This window comes from Ictidomys tridecemlineatus, chromosome 3 (assembly GCF_052094955.1).
Source record: "Ictidomys tridecemlineatus isolate mIctTri1 chromosome 3, mIctTri1.hap1, whole genome shotgun sequence".
In the NCBI taxonomy this organism is placed as follows: domain Eukaryota; kingdom Metazoa; phylum Chordata; class Mammalia; order Rodentia; family Sciuridae; genus Ictidomys; species Ictidomys tridecemlineatus.
This window is the reverse complement of record NC_135479.1, coordinates 110793818-110810622: the sequence shown is the minus strand read 5'-3', so window position 1 is coordinate 110810622 and position 16805 is coordinate 110793818. Positions and strand designations below refer to the sequence as shown.

Here is a 16805-nt window from a genome sequence, read left to right as displayed (position 1 = left end):
ATGTGACTCAGTGGTTGAGTGCCCCTGAGTTTAATCCCCAGTACAAAAACAGAAACAAACAAAAAGCATGAAGCAATAATAGATGTTTCAGAACATGTTTAATTTAATATAAACATTATATAATGTACACGTGTATCAAAATATCAAATGATAACTCATTAATATGTATAACAATTATTTAAGTATCAGCTTCAAAAAACTAAAATGGACAGTATTTATTTATTTTGTGATACTTAAGATTGAGCCCCAGTCCTAAAGTGTGTTAGGCAAATGTTCCATCAACATTTGAAATGCATATATTTCAATATGAACTTATATCCCAGACCTTTTTTTTTTTCCAAGATAAGTTCTTGCTAAGTTACCAGTTGCAAGGCTGTCCTTGGATCTGTGATCTTCCTACCTCATGAGCAGCTGGGATTAAAGTTGTGTACCATTGCAACTGGCTCCAAAGTCTATATTATGTACTCCACTAACAAGTTCTTCCAACTGAACTTATTTGCCATTTCCTATTATACCCATTCCCCATTTTATCATCTCTAGAACCTATTACTATCATATATATATCTTATTATATACATACATATATTATTGCTTGTTTTCTATCTTTCTCATAGATTTAAAACTGAAATATGTAGTCGTTTTATTTTATCTGTTAAATCTCCTGTTATTCAAATTATTTTATGTCATATATACTCCATAAATATTGGTTGAATTAATTAATGAATTTATTTTCTAAATTCCAATTCTCTTACAGCCATTATTATATTCCTTAAGGTATATTTTTATTTAAATGTTTTCATATGTCATATGAATACAAGAATATTTGCATTTTCAAGCTATTATTCAATGTAAACTGTCTCCAGTCAACCCTCTTATGAAAAAAAAAAATATTTCAAGTGTTGTTTTTCAATTTAAAACTACAAAACATGAATTCATTGTACTAGATTTTAAATCATATTGAAATATACGCATTTCAAAATTACTGTGTGTAATTAGAATTAAGTATGTTAAGCAAGTTATAAATGATAAGCCTTTATATTCTTCATCGAGGAAAATCATAATTCCTGTGTTAGAATTGGGTAGAAAGATTCAGATAACTATCATCCCAAGAAAATTTATACATAAAACTAAGTTCATACATCTCCACAGGGTCATCCTATATCAATTCATTTTTTTCAATTCATTTCTATGTCTTTTTAAAATATGTGCTCAAATATCAAAGACATGCATGTAATTTCTATAGCACAGACATTGGATGGCAATGTCTGATTATTTTACAGTCTTAGGTTATGTCTTCCAAACTTTTAAACCTACATAAGAGACAAATTGTAATAGAGTATCTTCAGATCATTTTGGTGTAACAAAAAAAGGTAGAAAAAGAACTTGAGAGTAAAAATACAGTATGATCTTCAGTATTTCTTCAAAATTTTCAGGTATAGTCATTTTGACTTCTTACTTTGTGGCAAAAGCAGAAAATATATTTGAGAAATAGCCAACTCAAGATGTTTTAAAATTATCATGTAGTTTTGAAATCAAAATTATATATTGTTTCAGAATTGTTTTACCTGGGAAAAATGCTACATTTTACAACATTTTAATTGATGCAGACAGGAAGAGAGATGTATCTCTTGTTCAGTTTTCAATTCTTAGGAGATTTCTTCAAATTATAGAGTAAAATGCTCTATCGATTCAATAGCTACTTCAATCATTTTTTTTTAAAACTATATCTGCATCCATAGGAAAAGGGATTTTATTATCTTTGAATTACAATTTGGAATGTCATGAGTTATATCATAGAACAAAGTTTGTTAAATGAACACTGGCAGTGCCATTAGTGCTTTGCTCTTGAACTCAAGTACAAGTCAGCTCCGTTTAAGTCACATTTGTAGAAGCCAGAAATGAATGTGCAGTTAAAACGGTGCCATAAGTTAATTAGAGTGGAATTAGAAGGAAAGTGGGCAATTTAGGAACATTAGAATTGCTGTACCGAATCAGACCAATGGTTCTCCTGGTTTAATATCCTGCCTCAAGCAGCTGTACTTGTTAGTTTCTACAGCTTTAAAAGAAAAGAAAAAGACTACATAATTCTCCTAGACAAGTGTGCCATCTGTGATCTGGAGAAATTTTCTTCTTGACCTCTCTCAAATAACACCCTAAAGCAGGAGGTTTCAATCCTACTATGATTTTGGTTTAGCTTGAATAGCTATGGTTATTAATAATCCTTATTAAATCATCCAATTGCTACATAAAATCAACTAGTCCATCAGGAAGCTATTTATCTCTAAAGCTCCTGAATTCACGGTTGAGTATGCCTGCTTCTATGATAAAATATGAATTTATGGTGCTTATTCAATACAAGTTCTTGATGGCAAAACCTGCCACTTGAGAACTATGCTGGATGAATGCTTTTCTTTCCATAACTCTGCTGAGTTTAGAGGCTTTTGCTTAACACCTTTCCCCAAGTCCCCCCAAATCATGTATCTACTAACACTTCCAAATTTATATTAATGATCTACAGATCTATTTGAATGATGAAGAATTTGAGGTACTAAGAAAATTTCAAATGGAGTTTGCATGCATTTTTGCTTAAGGTAAAAATAAACCTAAGAGAAAGGATTGCATTCATTGATTATCTTTATTAATTTAGTGTTCTGTGTCTGGGGTAGAAGGAACTATAACTATTTCATAGACTTTTTAAAAATTACTATGAAGACCACCTTTAGATTAATATTTATAAAATAGTGCATTTGTGACAGACTTTTCATCAAAAATCCCTCAAGAGTAGTAAATCCCTATAAGCTAAAGATATTAATTTGATAACAAAAGTATCCTAAATTTTTAGTTCTTCTTCTACCTTAGAATTTGAAATAATATTTTTATCATTATTTGAACCAAGAAGCAAATTTTTTACTTATGTCTCTCTTTATTCTTTTCCTTTTCCCTAATCTTCCCCACTTGCCTTTCTGATTCAGTTTCTTATTACTTCAACTAGAATCCCTTTCTTCCAGGTAATTTTCTTTCAAGCATGTAGTGAATGCTCCTTCTTCTGACAAATAGTGTCCTTTGTTTAGACATGGTTCAGGATATTTTGTACTGTTGGTTCTTTGTATCCATTAATGTCTTTGCTTATGAATTCCCTGAGGAAAACTGTATGTCCCATATTTATTTGTATCTTTATAACCTCGATTAGTATCTATCTAATAATAAAAACATAAAGATGCATTAATGAGAAACCTATACACTAGCCAATAACCACTTAGAGCCATTTTTATGATATCATGGTAATCATGTTTATGGAGTGCTAGAACGGTATAAATGAACCTAAAAATAAAAATGGAGTCAACTTTTTATTGAAATCACAATTAAAGCTTTGGAAATATAAACAAAAATATATTATGAAGTTTTTGAATAAATGTATATCCATGAGATTGGTAAATAAAGAAATTCCAAATAGAATTAGAAGCTGGAATAAAGGCAAAGAAGTAAAATAGAACTGAGAGTTACAGAGAATTGTCCCTAGTTCCTATTGGCTACTTTATGAAAACAAAATATGTGAAAATAAGGTCAGCAATGTGGCTTACACCATATTTTTAGCCTTACTCTGAACCCAAGAGGGAATAATTGAAGATTTTTTTAATCAATTGGATGTATGAGAACATAAGAAGATCTTAAAAGTAAGATGAAGCAGTTTCGTAGATTAATGAGGTCACTACATAATGAGGAGATATATCTCAAACACTGAGTAGATGGTATTCATATTCATGGTGAAAAGTTTGGGTCTGGGAAGAGAATGGAACAAAAATTACATGTTCTTTTGAGCATGTTTAGGTATAAATCAATAAATATTGAATTTGAAAATATTTTCCCTGGTATATTACATATAAATGCATGCAATAAACTCATCTTTACATTTTAATTTATGTAATTTTTACTAATACACTGCTTCAAGATACTAAAAATGATCAACCCCGTTCATTTATGTTTGGGATCACCAAAATATATCACCATTTTTGACTGATTCAAAGTGCTTGTTGACTGTTTTACAGAAGAATATTCTTATTTTATTTAAAAATTATCTTAAAAGAAATAAAATGTCTATATTTAGGCATCCAAATGGGACCCAGAACAATAGCACAAGATGGCCAGTCTTCAAAAGCACTGAACAAAAGTACTTAAGCTTGAACACAGGATCTCCAAGTGTGCATACTAAACTACGTGCTCAACAATGCCGATTCTGGACACTGTTTTTTCCCAAAGTCTTGGAAATGACAGGTATTTGTGTGTTTGTTATCGTTTGGTTAAATAATAGATTGCAACTGTATAAATGAGAAGAGGTCTACTATTCAAGGCATTATTCATGTAATAATGTTAATATTCAATATTATGACTTTACAGCTACTTGATTCCAATGAGTCCATAATTTTAATAACATTTTTCCAGCAACTTTAGACATATGTTTTGAGCACTAACTATATGAGTAGTATTTTAGTAGTATTTTAGTTGTTAAATAAATAAATCAAAAATAACTTTCCTCCTGGAGAAGTATAAAATTTAAATTGAGCCCTACTTACTCAGCCATCATCATGGAATGAATTAATGAATATATGAATAAATACATAAAATAAACAATGTATAGAATTAAAAGTATGTACTAAAAATAGGTAAAATTAATTTGTTAAATAGAATCTGTGGGATGAAAGAGCTCCAAAATTTACATATTTAAAAACATAATCAAAATGTTTTAAGGAATCTAAGATTGAAAGTATTTAAGAACATACACACATGTGTAAATTACATAATATTATAAACAAATGTGGTTAACTAATCTTCGGGGTGTAATTGCTTAAAACTATATAAGGAAATACTATAAAAATAAGTTCTGATTATCATTAATTCAATATTCATTCCTGAGAAAATATTTTAATTAGCTTGAGTGATCAGACATATATCATCCTACTATGTCTCTGAGAAGAATGAAATTCATATTCAATTCATTGCCAAGTTTTAAAATACCCAGTCATTAATGATTCATGTTGTTCCTCAAATCTATTTTTAAATTTTACTTTTCAAATAATTGACTTTCAATCAGCTGACCTATTGCTGCTGAGTTCCACCATTCTGATTGTCATGGTTGTCTGTAATTTTCAGCCTATACAAATAGGATGTTGCAACATAATATGCTTTCATTTTCTTGTTTAGAGATTTTAGGGGTTAGTTTCAGACAAATATGAACATCTTAGAGATGCACTGGATTGTTTAATATGCCTTTTGATTATCAGACATTACTCATCAACATTATGATTGTGTACTCCATCTGTTTAGGATATGTTTCTTACATACCAGTGCTCTGTGTATTGCCAAATGTTGTGTGACATAATATATACCCAGAGATGGGTCTCTGCCTCCCTTGGCAAAGCAACAGTGCAGTCCTTGTGTCCTCCACATGTGAATAACAATGAGGTAACCCATTTAATCTGCCAAAAGACCCAAACAGATACTATTTAACATATCACAGACTACATATTCATCTTTATTTAAAATATTTTGAATGAGTGCATCCTAATTTGAAGGAAAATAAGTGAGGGGAGAGGGCAATGGTGATTTTAAATGACTCATTTATTATATGAAAAACTGAATCCTTTTCGTCACAAGTTGTCTATGGTAATTTATTTGTTGATAAAATAAAACTCAAATACTAGAAAACATTGAAAACAGGCTTCTAAAATCTCTCTGTCAATATACTAATCTGCTACAAAACAGGTTGAATAAACACATTCCAATATTTTGGACCAGCTGCTGCTGTTTGCAATAATGCTGGACAATGTCAGAGCTTGAGCCTCACTGAGCTCTATAGAAATACCTGACTTGCTCTGGGCTAGTACCACACTAAGGTTAGATCCAAGGTGGCTTAAAAAGATAATTTTGTATTTAAGCACCATTTTTCTTCTAAAAAATTCCTCCCCCAAAACACTTTTCATATTAAATACATGAATTTGTAAGTTGTAAACTAAATATATGCCATGATTATAGTAACATCAACAATAGATTCATTAATTAAAAGTCATTACATTTAAACAAACAAAACCAATTTGAAGTTACATGCTTTAGGTTTCATAAATAAACAATGTATGGGGATTAAAAAGTTTAAGAACACATGTTCTTGCCATCTCTTATTTTTTCCAGCCACAAAACTTCAAATATTTTCATATTTAACTTTTTGAAAATTAGTGTCAATAAGATAGCTGAAGGACTTAGCTATTTTTTTAAGGTAGCCCTACAAATAAATGAAAATTTCAAAGATAACTACTGACTGGTTTTCTTAAAAGCAGAAATGTTTACTTCACGTAATACCAGAAGCTCACTAAACATTATAAGTACTACTTCAGTGATAGTTTACATTTGAGCAATAAACGTTCTCAAATAGACTGATTCTTAGAACTTGTTTAAACACATGAATTCTAGCACTTCCAGGCTATACTTCAGTCCATGCCTTGGAGCTATTGCATGCACCTGTAAAAAATAAAGTTACAGTATTTGTTTCCAATTCTATCAAATTCTGCTTTTCACTATATCTCATGCTTATCTGAATAAAGAAAGGTAAGTAGAGAAATTACCCATTATTTGTCCTCAATGATATTTTCTTTTCCATTAAAAATGAAAGAGTAAATTTATTTAAAGTAAGAAGTTATTTGACCTTTATATCATCCCAATAAAGAAAAATATTAGATACAATGGTTTTTCCATTGGCCTTTGAATAAATCATGGGATACTGTTGCTTGCTAAAATTAAAGAACACCAAATAAAAAATTGAAGAGGTCAGATATCTTTTGGGTTGGTTACTTTGTAGTTATTTACTTCTGTTTGCAAATCAATAAGTAAGACTGACAACCAAAAATGAGAGCAGACAGGTGATTTGGAGATAAAAAATCAAATTGATTTTTTTTGTATTAATATGTCTGAATTCTCCACTCATCATTAACAGTAAATCAAAACAAAGACAAAGGTGTTGAATAACTTATAATGAAATCAACTTAATTGTACAAGTCTTCACAATGCCCAACCTGAATTTAAAGTAGTTCATTCTATCATCTCATCCCACATTAAAACTAAAATAGGAAATCTAATACATTTGTGAGCTACTACATAAAAATATGAATTCCCTGATAATTTTTATAACTAGTCCATGATAGGGAAATAAATATAAGATGGGGGATGAAATAAATTTTAATGAACTCCCGAATACATAAATTATGGTGTTTTAATTATCATACTTGGCACAATTCAATGCCAATTTCGTGTCTTCTTCTAATTTACCTCCAGTAAAAATTTAGATCAATTGATCAAACTGTATTTTAATTCTCTCCTTCTGTGATCTGAATGTCTGTGTCCTTCTAAAAATCAAATGCTGAAATCTTAACCCACAAAGTGGTGGTATTACAAGGTTCAACCTTTGGTAGGTGATGAGGTTATGAGAGTACAGATTTCATCATAGGATTAATGCCCTTATAAGTAAGGTCTGAGAGAACTTCTTTGTTGCTACACAGTGGGGACACATGATTAAGACAGCTATCTATGAAAGACAAAACAGGACTACACCAGACTTCAAATCTGTGGGTGCCTTAATCATGTTCTTAGAACTGTGAAAAGTACCTTTCTGCTGTGCACAGGCCACCCAAAGTGTGTCATTTCATAATAGAAGAACAAATGAGCTAAAACATCTTCTAATTTCTCTGATTTAAATAAATAGACTAAGTTCTGCTGACAGGTTACTCAATGACTTTTATTAACAATACAAAAAACATCTTATCATTATTATTCTTCTCATAGGAAAAAATAACATTTTTCTCAAATAATACAAAATATGGGCAAAATAAAGGTTACAAAAATGTGAATTAAAAAAATTATTTTCATATGTTTATGAAATTACTTTTTCTTATTTATTATTATTCTCCCATTGCTATTCCTTTCTCTTTCTCTTGTATCTTGTCAAACAAAAAAAAATTGATCCTTTTCTTTTGTAGTCCCCAAAACCCACACACATAGAACAGGTTGTCTCTGTTTTATATTTTAGAAAATATTTTGTGCCATTTGAAATAATTTTAGTTAAATTACTCATCTAAATGAAATTGTAAAAAAATAAAACAATCTCATTTAATACTAGGCATAATAAGAAAGTTAAAAATAATAACAAATTAATAGAATGTATTTATCAAGACATATACATGAATATATTAAAAAACTTTAAAATACATTTATATTTATGTATATGAAGTCATTACACTTGTGATGTAATATTATGCCTTATATATTCATATTAAAATTGCTATCAGAAATATAAAGGATTACTCTTTTTCTAAGGAATCTTCAGGTAAAATCATAAATTTATTTATGCACTTATTATCATAAATATTCAGATTCTCTGTGTTTATTTTTCACTTTATCATTCAACAGTTATATTTCAGGAAACAAAAACTGCATTATCTATTATTTTTTATAGTACATAAAAACAATCCATAATCTTGCAGAATTTAGTTTTATTAATGCAAGCCTAGTCATTGACTCTTTTTTTTTTTTTTTTTGGTACTAGGGATTGAACTCAGGAGCACTTGACCACTGAGCCATATCCCCAGCCCTATGGTTTATTTTTATTTACAGACAGTGTCTCACTGAGTTGCTTAGTGCCTCAGCATCACTGAGGCTGGCTTTGAACTTGGGATCCTCCTGCCTCAGCCTTGTGAGCTGCTGGGAGTACAGGTGTGTGCCACCGTGCCCAGCCCATTGACTCTTCTCTGGATTTTTGAAGAGGAGCTTTGCTTTGAGAGTATAAAATGTACTTCTATCTATATTAGGAGATCAGTGTGTTGTCAAATTACACATTGGTATGAGTAATGCTTATATAGTCCCCTCCTCAAAATATTACTAAATTAGCATTTTTGTTAAGATAGATGTTTTTTTGGGGGTGGTAGGTGCACTGTGAGTGGACGATATTACTTTTGAAATTGACATTAAAAATAGAAAATAATTTCTAAACAATTAAACAGGTGTACCGAGTTTGATTGGAGTATCTTTCCTAGGTAGTTAAAACTTCACTACTTACTGAGCATTTCTAGAGCATGTAATGACACGTATAACAAAATATCTGGTAGAAATATGATTTCTCTTTTTTTCTATTTTTTATCAGTTAATTTGATAAATTTTTACAGAGCTTATTGTCTGCTGCTGTGTCCTAAGAACTGCACTATCAGCTAGAGCTACACAAATAAAAATGATAGAGTTTGCTCACTCACAGTGAAGTGGTGGAGTCAGGGTGCATGATCATGGAAAGCTTTTAAGAGAAGATACCTGCACTGAATCTTAATCCCGAGGATAAGTGGAGAGAAGCCAGATAAGCAGGGACCAGAGATGAAGTGTCTCGTGTGTCATGCAAAGGAATTTAAATTCTATCTTAAGCAAAGCCATTTAGTAATTTTAAATGGAATTCTGACATGTTCTGGTTATTAATTCCTGAAAGTATTAGATTTCATGGCATGCAAGTTTTCTACCTAGTCTACTTAGAGTTTCTGGAAGTATTATATGGCATCAACATAATAATTTCACTTCTGAGACAATACTGTATATCCAAATAGCTGCTTTTCTTTGCTTGATTGTATCAAGAATATATTAGCTTCTCTTATATTCATTTATACTTTATATTTTATTTATATTTGTTTTATTCTTTAAAACTTATCATGAAAGTGCTTTTTCCTGTTTTAGTATGACAAATTAAATTTACCTCTAAATGGAAATTTGTATTCAAGGAACAATGGAGATGAGTTAAATTCTACAATTTAATTTTACAATTTATTGTTCTTAACATGTATTTAATATTTCAATAGTGCTTTTAGTTCCTATGTTTCACTGTGATACTCCTTTGTTTAAAAATCATTGGAATATTTACTTTCATTAGTAGTGAAGATTGTTAATCTTATTTCTGAATGATCATTTACTTATTTAAGATTTTGAACTTGATTAATTTCTTATGTTATTCATATTGCCCTTATTTTTTCTTTTATTTATATTTTGCCATATATTTGTTCTTTTTTTTAAATTTTTTTTATTGTTGGTCGTTCAAAACATTACATAGTTCTTAATACATCATATTTCACAGTTTGATTCAAGCGGGTTATGAACTCCCAACTTTACTCCGTATACAGATGCTGTATCACATCAGTTACCCTTCCATTGATTGACATATTGCCTTTCTAGTGTCTGATGTATTCTGCTGTCAGTCCTATTCTCTACTATCCCCCCTCGCCTCACCTCCCCTCCCCTTTTCTCTCTCTACCCCTTCTACTGTAAATCATTTCTTCCATTTGTATTATCTTGTCTTACCCCTCCTTTCCTCTTATATATCATTTTGTATAACCCTGAGGCTCGCCTTCCATTTCCATGCGATTTCCCTTCTCACTCCCTTTCCCTCCCACCTCTCATTCCTGTTTAATGTAAATCTTCTTTGTTCTTAATCTTTTACTTTTTACTTTTCTATATTACTTTATTTTGCATATGTCATTTAAATGACATAAGTTGAAGATAATTAGTAAATAGTATTGCTCTGTTTTTTATATTACAAATGAGAAGATATTTGTCCATACTTACATTATATCAAAATTGTATGGAATGAATAAAGAGGACATCACATTCTGCATAAAAACTGAGGAAGGCCTATCAACTGATCTGTACTTCTTCATAAAAGTTAATTAAGTTTAATATATCTTGGTGATCAGTCCGTTGTTTCTAGTGCCCAAAATATACAATATTACCACTAGAGAGACAAAATAATAATAATAATAATGATAATAAAACACTTCAAGTTAGAATTCTTTCTAAAGAAGTTGAAAGAGGATTCTAAGAATTAATTTATTTGAAGACAATTTCATTTCAATATTAAATGGTATGAATAATGCTTATATAGCCCTCTCCTCAAAATATTACTAACTTAGCATTTTTGTTAAGACAACATAAGTTTTTATTGGGGCAGGCGGGTTTCATGGTGACTGGTGAGTAGACAGTATTACTTTTGAAATTGACATTAAAAAAATAGAAAATAATTTCTAAACAATTAAACAGGTGTAGGGATATTAATCAATATTAATACGGTGTTAAACAATATTTTACTTTTAATTTGATTGCTAACCATTCACTTGTTTTCTATTTTCTATATTTCCTTTCATTTCTTAGTCATTCTAAATTTTATTAACTTTTTTCTTTTTAACAAAGAATATTTGTACACATATAACATATTACTATAATTAGCACACTTATGGACTTTCAGATATGACTGTTTATGATGAGAAATATTATAAAACAAGATTAATTTTCTACGATCACTATATTCAGACAAAATTTATTTTGATGGCTTTCAGTTATACTTCTAGTTTAAACCCTGTATTTTGATCAATATAGGAAACCCATTTTCTTAAGCAGTGTCACTCTGTTCTGAGATATAATTTGATTATATCATTAATTAAGATTAACTTTAGATCAAATACAATTTACTGTAATGGTCTTTCCTGTCTTAAATTTTAAATAAATGAATAATTTCGAAAAAATTATAATCCTTAACTGTGACATTTCTCTGTACTCAAGTTAAGTGGTTTTGTCACTGGTTATCACTGATATTGAAAATAATGGAGACATTGTCCCATGACTAGATTTGTATTTTCTTAGGAATAAGCAAGCTAGTATAAATTGAGAAGAAATAAGATAAAGAACAAGAGGAGGAGAAGATGGGAACGGAGAAAAAACTTCTAATTTTGGTTTGGGATATAGTCCTCAAACCTTCATTTTCTTATTATTATAATGGTATCTTAACTTCTTTTGGATTTTATTTTATTGTTTCAGTCAACACTATTTTTAAAGTCAAAACAAAAATTCCTAAGTTTACACAGCATTTGTGCACTAAAAAGTTTTTCAAAACACTAAAATGTATAGATATTTGATTATGAACATAATGATTATGAAATAACTTTACATTTACATGTACATAATCACTAGATTTGGGACCATTCCACAAATAAGAAAAGGAAGTCAGATCCAGGATCTTTTCTGTAATTATTAAAATTCATGCTCTAAATGCTAAATTACCAAAAACTTATTTTTTATATAAAAAATTATTATTTTTTTTAACTTTATAGAGTCCTCATTTTGTCAGTAACATTTAAAATAGCATTTAATTATCATTAAAGGAAAATAAAAGGGGATTATTTGGTATGATATTTAAAATACTTTTTTTCACATTTAATGTGTTTTTGACCCTTTAGGAAAGTTCTATTATTAACAAAAAAAATTATAGTGTTTGATCTTTGAAAGGCTATTTTTATATAACAGTGGGACATTTTATATAAATTCTCAAATATTTGTCCAATGTCCAAGCATTATAAATACTCCAAACCTAAATATATCTTAAAATACAAAGGATATTTAGTGGATATTCAAATGTTTTATACATTTTTATTTTCATGCAGACTGAAAGTGGATCATTGAATTGTCTTCTCCAAATTAATTTCTTACAAAATTACCATTAATTTCAAAGTTTTAAACTGAAAATATATATTAAAATAAATTGTCAGTTTCTATCATCAGCATTCTTGAAATTACTTAAATTTTTTTTCAGTTTAATGATATGACTCAGAATTTTAAAGATTTAAGAATGAAGATAATCACAACTGTATAAAATGCTTATAGATTTATATAACTTAAACGACATTACAGTTCTGTCTACTTATATCAGAAACACTTAGAGTTTTTAATTTTCACATATATTAATATACTTTCAAATAAATCAGGATTTTGAGGTTCTTGATATTCATAAAACTTTTTGGTCTATTGCCTCATTTTATTTCTGGCCAAACACTCCTTTCTCCAGACACATATGAATACTTTGTGAACTGCTTGAAAAGAGATTTGTGTTATCTTTCTATTTTACAAAGAATTTAATAAACTGCTTTCACACAGTAAGCAGCTAGAACAACAGCTAAACATTGTTTGGAATTTAAATGAAATGTAATATGTGTAAATGATAACCTCACAGTTCTCTTTATGCATTGATAAACACTCATGTGTAAGCATTTTACCAACAATACTGTTCTGCTATATAATTACATATTTTAAAAATGCTTTACATGATATTTTTGTTATTTTGAAAAGGATTAATGAAAGTGAATCTACATATCTTCTCGAAGGCTAAAGAAACATGTTTGGTAATTTGAGATAGTATTATATATGAACCCATTTCTTCATTTTATTTATTTTTACATTTTATAGAAATTTTACACACATGTTATTCATATTTTCACATATGCATTAAAATTGTATTAAAAATTTATCAGGTAGAGACAGAAGCTGATATTAAATAATGAATAAAGAATTGCTATGTGGTGGTACTTGGAGAAAATGGCATCTATAATCAAAATTATTTTTCAATTAATGTAAGCAGATTAAAATTTAGATTAATGCAACTTATTCCATGTTCTACAGGAAATATTGATGAAGCAGAACAAGAGTGGAAAGCAGGATTCCATCGCTGGAACAATTACATGATGGACTGGAAAAATCAATTTAACGATTACACAAGCAAGAAAGAGAGCTGTATGGGTCTCTAATTAATAGATTTACCCTTTAGAGAATGTGCATTTTCCTCTAGATGAAGGTAAAATATCAGTAGCTCTGTACACACCTTCGAAGAAAGCTATTATATAGCTGAAACAAAACTGCCAGAAGGGTAATATTGATCCCTCACATCCTTCACTTAGTATTTTACCTAGCATTTCAAATCCCAAATGGTTAGACCACGTTTAATTAAATTTCACAATATGAAGTTTGACAATTAATTATATGCATATTAAATGATGTGCTGCTTTAATCTTTATTTTCTGAATAACTAAGTGTTTTTCCCCAAAATGTATTTTGTTTTTAGTGGCATATATATTTTCATTATTATTCTTAAAAAAAAACAATCTTTTTAAAATGAATAAAATCTTGAAACACTGGATGCTATAATTTACAGTGTTATTTCTTCTAATCAGTTGGCAAGATTAATGCCAATGTGAGATATTAAAACAAGCACAGACAATAATTCCCCTCTTTTTTGTTTTACAAAGGCAAGAGAGAATCCTAAAATGAGAGGCTGAGCATATTGGAAGTAATGATCATAAAATCAAAATGTTGCCATCAAGAGACATAATCAAGGAGTCTCTTTATAAAGCAAGGACAAACTCACTTATATCCAAGGTGGGAGGAAGGGTGGTTCATGGGATCATTCCATGTGTGTAGGACTTATCATATGAGGCATGTTACATGTGTCCTGCACATATTAATGATGGGTCCCTAATTACCCTTCTCACAGATGTTCTCTTAAAGTGCCTTTAATGCTGATGATCAAACATAATCCTGTTTCATCAATCAGAGGATTTTACATCAAAAGACTTAAGTGATTAAAAAAATACTAGAATCTGGAAAAATGACCTCCCAAACCATGATTTTGGTGTGTAAGAGAAACCCTGATAATTCAACTACCTTTTGTGTGATTGTTCCTTAGGAGAATGAGGAAGGAAATATAAAACAAAAATGTCCACTTACTGTGTAACATATATGATACCAAATCCAACCTGGGTTTTGTCACAACTATCTTTAATGTAACATGAACTGTGAGTGATTCTTTGAGTGATAGCCATTAAAAGGGCAATTTAGATGCAGATTCTAAATCAAGAACTCTAAAGACAAAGTGGGTGCATGAAGATATAGAAATTCTTGTCTCTGATTTCTCGTTGGAGGTTTATATTTCAGCTGGCTCATGATGAAAAATTTTGGTAAGTTGAAATATCAACATTTTGTAAAGTCCTTTTTCTAGCATATACACAGACTCATGGGAACTATCACTTAATCTTGGTACATGTCTTAAAAACTGATAATTATACATAAATCTGTAACAGAGCAAATATAGTAAATCCAATTAGTGTTAGGACATTAGCTTGATCAATTATTTACATAATGGAAAACATTTTATGGTTTAGTATTCAAAATACTTATAAGGACTAAGGTAACAAGTCTTATACCTTAAAAGAAACAAAATTATAACTAGTTTTCATTTTCTAAAAATTGGTTATGGAATATTTTCTGCAAAAAGAGTATAATTGCAAAAGTAAACTAATTAATTTCTGGCCAATTTGAAAATTAATTCCATGAATAAATCTTAACATAATTTTAGCTGTGACATGTTTTGCCAAGTATTCTAATAAATGTAACCTTCTGCATATTGCTGAATAGGGTAATAAACTCAACAGTGAGTGAAATTTCTCTTTCATAGAGAGTTTGGTTTGAAATGAAGGTGTTCAGGAAGAAAAAGAAACTTAGCTTTTGTTGGATCTTCCTAATGTAAAACAAACTGGAAGCACTATCAACCTTCAGACTATGAAAAAGTAAAGCAAAAACGTCAGATTTAAACACACACAAACACACACACACACACACTTACATACATTTCTACAAACAGGAGTTTATTGGTATTCAGCACATGATGATATTAAAGAAATTCACTAAGTGATCTCATGCAGGAGAAAATCAGAGTATGAGACAGTGTTTGATGGTCATATGATAGTTATCTAATTAAGCATGAAAATCAAACATAAAATATATTTTACAAATATAATATGTATAATTTATGCACATGTAATAATAAAAATAGTTAACACATATAACATATTAGAGGTGGTTGTGATAAAACACAAGAATTTTTTCTATTTCCAAGTAATTCTATAATTGGCATTACTTTTTTTACAAATTGAAAGATGGAGACATTAAATCAATCATATTGTTAGTAATTGAGTGAAAAAATACTCTTAAGCAAATATGGAGAAGCATTAGAGGATTTTAGGGCAAAGAATGATAAAAACTCTATATGCCATTCCTCAAATCTACCACTAACATCCAAATGTGATCATCTACAAATCATAATTTTTTGGAAATAAAGAGAGAAATCTCCTTTTACAATAAGCCCCAGCTTCTCTAAATTAGCTTACCTTGTTTTTTCTTATCTTTAGTTGAAATTTCACCATGACTGAGAGGTGAGATATAAAGACAAGAGAACTGGTATACTAGTTTTACCAGCTGACCCTAATAAAAATAGCCATGCATAGACAACACAGAAACTCATATACCTAATCAAAAGAAGGCTGATTTTTCCTCTAAACATTGCCTGTTTTCTTAGGTTAATTTAATTTCTTACGGTTACCCTACTGGTGAACAAAACTGAATTTTCAAGGCAATTAGCTGCCAGTGCTTCGCACCACATACAAACGAAGATGTTGTGTCTGCTGAGAACTAAGAAAAAAATAAATAAATAAATGTTAAAATTTTCTCTCTCTCTCTCTCTCTCTCTCTCTCTCTCTCTCTCTCTCTCTCTCTCTCTCTGTCCCCCTCTCTCTCTCACTCTCTTTTTTTTAAAAAAAAAAAAAAGAGAGTCATTTCGGGATGCTCACTTAATGATTACTTGTACAGTGCTTCCACAGTGTACTCCATGCTTGTTGATTGAGTAGATGATTCAGGATAAGAGGCAACAGAGTTGAATTCTTCTATATGAGAAGACAATAGCACTGTGAATCTTTGGGGAAACAGAAGGAAACATGAAAAACAAAGGACTAGGAGGGGACAGGGGGAAGACCCAACATTGTAGCCACCTCGAACTGAATTTATCAAAATGTGCCATTCAGACTTGAGGATCTCAATGTAGAAGAGTAGATTAGTTAGGGAATTGTAGATATATTCAATGA

At 29.9% G+C, this 16805-nt stretch overlaps 1 protein-coding gene across 1 annotated transcript in view; it reads left to right on the top strand.

The window, feature by feature from the left end:
- Positions 1-14029, top strand: part of Bche (butyrylcholinesterase) — a 68731-nt gene extending 54702 nt beyond the window's left edge. Inside the window, exons 3-4 of the mRNA XM_078043601.1 lie at positions 4106-4272; positions 13516-14029. Of these exons, the coding sequence (XP_077899727.1) occupies positions 4106-4272; positions 13516-13640 (292 nt within the window). The 3' untranslated portion in view covers positions 13641-14029. The remainder of the gene's footprint in view (positions 1-4105; positions 4273-13515) is intronic.
- The last annotated feature ends 2776 nt before the right edge of the window (positions 14030-16805 follow it).